At 42.8% G+C, this 6195-nt stretch overlaps 1 protein-coding gene across 2 annotated transcripts in view; it reads left to right on the top strand.

The window, feature by feature from the left end:
• Positions 1-6195, top strand: part of LOC112828966 (membrane-spanning 4-domains subfamily A member 8-like) — a 27725-nt gene continuing 21530 nt past the window's right edge. Inside the window, exons 1-3 of one of the 2 annotated variants that reach the window (XM_073883319.1) lie at positions 1-53; positions 146-214; positions 1074-1296. In XM_073883319.1, coding sequence (XP_073739420.1) covers positions 1078-1296 — 219 coding nt within the window. In that variant the 5' untranslated portion in view covers positions 1-53; positions 146-214; positions 1074-1077. Of the gene's footprint in view, positions 54-145; positions 219-1073; positions 1297-6195 lie in introns of those variants that run through there. The other variant, XM_073883320.1, reaches the window with a different exon arrangement.

Genomic DNA, 6195 nt, shown 5'->3' with positions numbered 1-6195 from the left:
CTTGGCCAAAACAGGAAGCAAATATAGGAGGGGAAGCTGAGCTCAAGCAGTCGGTGAGCTGGCCTGCACCTAGGAGAAAGTGAAGAGGACTTTGGATCTTTCTGAACATAGCACCCAACAGAGCCTCATTTGTTCATTCTTTCAGGAAACTGGGTTGCCTACAGCAAAGAATTGGGAACAGGAGCAAGACAGCCTTAGCTGCTGGCAGAGCAAAGTGAGTATGTATAGTCTAATGGTTTTTATGAATATTGGAGGGATGGTGATGAGATTTTTCTGCCAGATGAGATATGATGAATATGGGTGTGGGGTGGGGCATGTGGCAGGGTTTATTGTACAAAGTTTTTTAGGGTCTGCTCCAAAAAAGAAAGGAAATTTTAAAAACCAGACCAGAATTCATAAGTAGCCTAGAAAATTGGACACCCAAAGTCCGTAACAGCCACTAGCAACAGGGCTTCTCCTGAGGAGGATGATCCCCATTTAACTAATATTTATGTGACTGGGACCTTGGGAAATTCATGTCCACTTTCCCAGCCTCAGCTTCCTTTTCTAGAAATTGAGAGAATTGGACTCAAAGTACTCCAAAAGACTTTCCACCTCTGAAGTTGTGTAATCAGATGGTATTACTATATGCAAAGTACCATGCTAAGTACTATGAGAGATTCAAAAACGAGAAAGACACAGCCCTTGGCTTCTGGCAGAGTTTAGCTTCTTTGAGCCTTACTTTTCTCACCTATAAAGCTCATCCAGGGTGAGGATGAAAGGAGATGTGTTTGTAAAGCTCTGACTGCCTGACACTTCATAAGTGTCCCATAACTGGTATGTCATAGTATCTCTAAAATGAGATTAATCTGCCCACAGTTTGATTTTGCCTGAGTGTAAATCTTATTCTGTAGAATGGAATAGTCATCTTTTTTAAATAAAGCAAAAAACACATAAAAAAATAAAATGAGATTAATCAATGGCATTAATAAATAGGTTAAGATGCTCAAATGAGCTACTGGAGGCAGAAGTCCTTTTTCAATATAAACATCAGTGACTATGTGAGAGACGAGTCTATCACATTTGTGTTTTAGCAGCATGGATCCGATGGCTTCAGCAGGACCCATGGACAATTCTGTGTTTGTGCGGGCACCCCACAACAGCTATCCTGCGACCCAAGAAGGCATGTGTCAGGTGGCCCTGTATCCAAGCAACCAGCCCCAAGTACACCTACTTCCTGTGAACCCACCAGGTTTGAAACCATCTGTGAGTGAGCAACCTGTCCGGAGAGCTTTGAAGGAGGGCAAAGCCTTAGGGGTAAGGGAGATTTCACTCTGCAGACCAGGGGTCACTGGCTGGAGTCAGATGAGGGGGGAGGCTTGGCAATACAGAAACTCCAAATCCAGCAAGCAGGATTGGAGCTGACCCAGCCTTGCCAAACTCGGGTCTACCAGAAATCTCAGCTGTGCAACATCACCAGGGTCTCAGTATGGGGCCTTGTATTTTCTGCCTTAGGCATTTTAAGAAAGAGGAAGAACAGTAACCAAAAAAAAGGTGGTAAATTTGAATGTTGGTCCTTTTTTTAATTTATTCTATTAATATTAAATCATCAGAATAGACAAATCCGTACAGTGAGAAAGTAGATTAACGGTTCGGGATGCGGTTGCCAAGGGGAGACTGAATGGGGAGAGTGTGAGAGGTAAAGGGCATGGGGTTACCTTTTCTTTTATTCTTCATTTAAATTCAATTTAGTTACCATATACCATATTATTGGTTTCAGGGGTAGAGTTTAGAGATTCATCAGTTGCATATAACACCCAGTGCTCCTTACATCACGTGCCCTGATGCCCATCACCCAATTAACCCATCACCTCCCCTCCAGCAACCCTCAGTTTGTTTCCTAGAGTTCAGTGTCCCTTATGTTTTGCCTCCATTTCTATTTTCATGTTATTTTATTTTTCCTTCCCTTCCCCTATGTTCATCTGTTTTGAATGTTGGTCCTGTTGCCAGTGTCCATGTTGATCCATGTGGCCTCTGGAAAAAAGTGGGAGTACCAAGCCACAAGGTGGAGTCTAAACCCAGCATGATTGAATGGAATCTTTGGCCATTAGGGGAAAAAAGCAGCTTAGACAACCAAGAAAATAACAAGTTCACAGTAGTTTTCTCCTGAAAGGCTGTCCTGGACAGGACCAGGAGAGGCCCTTTTCATTGCAGAGCTGAAAGATGACAATCACGGATTCCAATCCAGACAACCTAAGCTCAGATCTTAGCTCCACCCCCATTTAGTGCTCCTGGGAGTGTCCGTTGATACAGCCTGTAGAGAGGGCAATTTGTATCTGCCAAATATACAAACTACTCAATAATTCCATTTCTGAGCCTCTGTCCTGCAGATATGCCTGTGCACACAAGAAATGTGATGTGTATAAGCTTATTTACTGCAACATGCTTTGTGATGACAACAGAATGGAAACAATCAAAATATCTATCAATATAATACCGGCTAAATCAACATATTATTCAAAGGATAGAATGTAGTACAGCTCTAAAGAGAACAAGGAATCTCTTTGTGTAATGATATGGACATCCCCCAGGATATATTTTTGATGGAAAGAAAAGATAGGGGGCAGACATTGTATACAGGCTGTTACCATTTGTACAAATTTAAAGAAAATAATATATTTGAATTTGCTGCCATGTTTGTAGTATATACACACACATATATATAAACATACCTAATACATCTATGTATATGTATATGTATATATATGTATATATACCATTTGTACAAGAGTGTATCCTTGTTAGTTTCCTAGGACTGTCATAACAAAGTACCACAAACTGGGTGGCTTATAACAGCAGAAATTGTCTCACAGTTCTAGAGGCCAGAAGTTCACAGTGAAGTTGTCCACAGGGCCATGCTCCCTGCAAAGGCACTAGGGGAAGACCTGTTCCAGGCCTTTCTCCCAACTTCTGGTATTTCCTTGGCTTGTGGCAGCACAACCCCAATCTTGGTATGCATGGAATTCCCCTATGTGCTTGTGTGTCTCCTCATGTCATTCTTTTGAAGGGTCAGCATCATATAGGATTAGGGACCCTCCCTACTCCCATAATACCTCATATTACCTAATTACATCTGCAACAGCCCTATTTCCAAATAAGGTCATATTATCAGGTACTGGGGATTCAAATGTCAATATGTTAATTTGGTGGGGGAGAGGCAGACACAATTCAATCCATAAAAATATCCTAAATAAATAATAGATGAACACAAAGACTTATTCACAAAGATGTTCATTACAATATTATTTATTATATGAAAATACAAAAACAGTCTTAACTGTTCAATATCTCTGTTCCCACTACTCCACAAAATATCACATGATGGAATCAGGCAGCTTTTTAAACATGTGTTTGAAGAACACTTAATACCAGGGGATGTGTACCTGATAAAATATTAAGTTAAATGTACAGAACCATCTTGTGTTCCACCACCCTGCCGTGGCCATTTCATCCCCAATTTATATTTTAATTTAATTAGCCAACATATAAACTATCATTAGTTTCAGATGTGGAGTTCAATAATTCATCAGTTGCATATAACACCAGTGCTCATCACATCACGTGCCCTCCTTAATGCTCATTACCAATTACCCCATTCCCCCACCCACCTCCCCTCCAGCAACCCTCAGTTTCTTTCCTATAGTTAAGAGTCGGCTCATGGTTTTCCTTCCTCTCTGATTTCTTTCCATTCTGTTTTTCCCTCCCTTCCCCTATGATCCTCTGCACTGTTTCTTATAACATTCATATGAGTGAAACCATATGATAATTATCTTTCTCTGATTGACTTACTTTGCTCAGCATAATACCCTCCAGTTTCATCCACTTCAATTTAAATGGTAAGATTTCATCCTTTATGATGGCTGAGTAGTATTCCATGGTATATATATATCACATCTTCTTTATACAGTCATCTGTTGATGGACATCTGGGCTCTTTCCATAGTTTGGTTATTGTGGACACTGCTGCTTTAAACATTGGAGTGCAGGTGCCCCTTCAGATCACTACATTTGTATCTTTGGGGTAAATACATAGTAGGGCTAGTTCTGGGTCATAGCATAGCTCTAATTTTAACTTTTTGAGGAATCACCCTACTGTTTTCCAGAGTGGATGCACCAGCTTGCATTCCCACCAAGAGTGTAGGAGGGTTCCCCTTTCTCCACATCCTCACCAACACTTGTTCCCTGTCTTGTTAATTTTAGCCTTTCTAACTGGTATGGTATCTCATTGTAGTTTTGATTTGTATTTCCCTGATGCCAAGTGATGTGGAGCATTTTCTCATGTGTCTGTTAGCCATTTGTACGTCTTCTTTGGAGAAGTGTCTGTTCATGTCTTCTGCCCATTTCTTGACTGGATTATTTTTTCTTTGGGTGTTGAGTTTGATAAGTTCTTTATAGATCTTGGATACTAGCCCTTTATCTGATATGTCATTTGCAAATATCTCCTCCCATTCAGTAGGTTGCCTTTTAGTTTTGTTGACTGTTTCCTTTGCTGTGCAGAAGCTTTTTATCTTAATGAAGTCCCAATAGTTCATTTTTCTTTTGTTTCCCTTGCCTTTGGAGAGGTGTCTAGCAAGAAGTTACTATGGCCAAGGTGAAAGAGGTTGCTGCCTGTGTTCTCCTCTAGGATTTTGATGAATTCCTGTCTCACATTGAGGTCTTTCATCCATTTTGAGTTTATCTTTGTGTATGGTGTAGGGAAATGGCCCAGTTTCATTCTTCTATATGTGGCTGTCCAATTTTCCCAACACCATTTTTTAAAGACACTGCCCTTTTTCCATTGGATATTCTTTCTTACTTTGTCAAAGATTAGTTGACACAGAGTTGAGGGCCTATTTCTCGGTTCTCTATTCTGTTCCATTGATCCACGTGTCTGTTTTTGTGCCAGTATCATATTGTCTTGAGGATTACAGCTTTGTGTTTTGTTTTGTCTTGTTTTTAATTTTTAATTTTTTATTATTATGTTCAATTAGTCACCATATAGTACATCATTAGTTTTTGATGTAGTGTTCAACAATTCATTAGTTGGGGTAACCAGGTGAGGGTATTAAGGAGGGTACATGTTGTGATGAGCACTGGGCATTATATGCAACTGAGGATTACAGCTTTGTAATACAGCTTGAGTCTGACATTGTGATACCACCAGCTTTGGTTTTCTTTTTCAACATTATTCTGGCTATTCGGGGTCTTTTCTGGTTCCATACAAATTTTAGGATTGTTTGCTCCAGCTCTGTTAAAAATGTTGATGGTGGGGGGATGGAGCAAGATGGCGGAGTAGGAGACCTGGATTTCATCTAGTCTCAGGAATTCAGTTGAATAGGGATCAAACCATTCTGAACACCTACAAACTCAACAGGAGATCGAAGATAAGAATAGTAACAACACTCTGAACAGAAAAGCGACCACTTTCTGGAAGGTAGGACATGCGGAGAAGTGAATCTGAGGTGATATTCAGGAGGATAGACGGCGGGGGAGGGGGCCTCCGTCGGCCGCTTCTGGTGAGTGGTGGAGCCACGGAGCACAAAATCGGAACTGTTAGAAGTCGGCTCCACTGAGGGACGTCGCTCCAGTGGCTAAGCGGGGGGTGGAACCCTCGCGGGACAGTGTGGTCTCAGGACCCTCAGGGTCACAGAAAGACCAGGGGTGCCTGAGTGCGGCAGAGCTCTCAGGTATCGGAGCGGGAAAGCCAGCTGCAGAGACGGAGCCGAGGCATGGGCTCTCAGCTCGGGGTTGCCATAAACTGTGATCCGCGGCCCAGTCGGGCTACTGCTCCTCCAGCAGGGACCCAACAAGCGGCAGAGCCGGGGAGACTCCCCTTCCTCCCCTGGAAGGAGCAGCACGGAAGTGCACCGCACGGATCTGCTGGGTTTGGAGAATCCACACGGGGTGGGGTGCCAGACATAGAAACACTCAGTCACAGGCTGGTGAGCACGGAGTGCAGCCAGAGACCAGGGAGACGGGAGTGACTGCTTTTCTCTGGAGGCACACTGAGGAGCGGGGCCCCAAGTTCTCACCTCCTCCGGGCGGAGATTGGGAGGCCACCATTTTCACCCTGGTCCTCCAAAGCTGTACCGAGATTTTGCAGGGAACCAAATCTCCTGAGAGCAAACCGGAGCAGCTTGCTTAGCCCGGACTCACAAGGGCAGGGCAATTCCGCCTC

The sequence above is a fragment of the Callorhinus ursinus genome, unplaced genomic scaffold, assembly GCF_003265705.2.
Source record: "Callorhinus ursinus isolate GAN/ISIS: 27379988/994484 unplaced genomic scaffold, GSC_fseal_2.0 scaffold51, whole genome shotgun sequence".
Lineage (NCBI taxonomy): Eukaryota > Metazoa > Chordata > Mammalia > Carnivora > Otariidae > Callorhinus > Callorhinus ursinus.
Note: the sequence above shows the minus strand (reverse complement) of the source record. Positions and strands in the feature narration are given on the sequence as shown.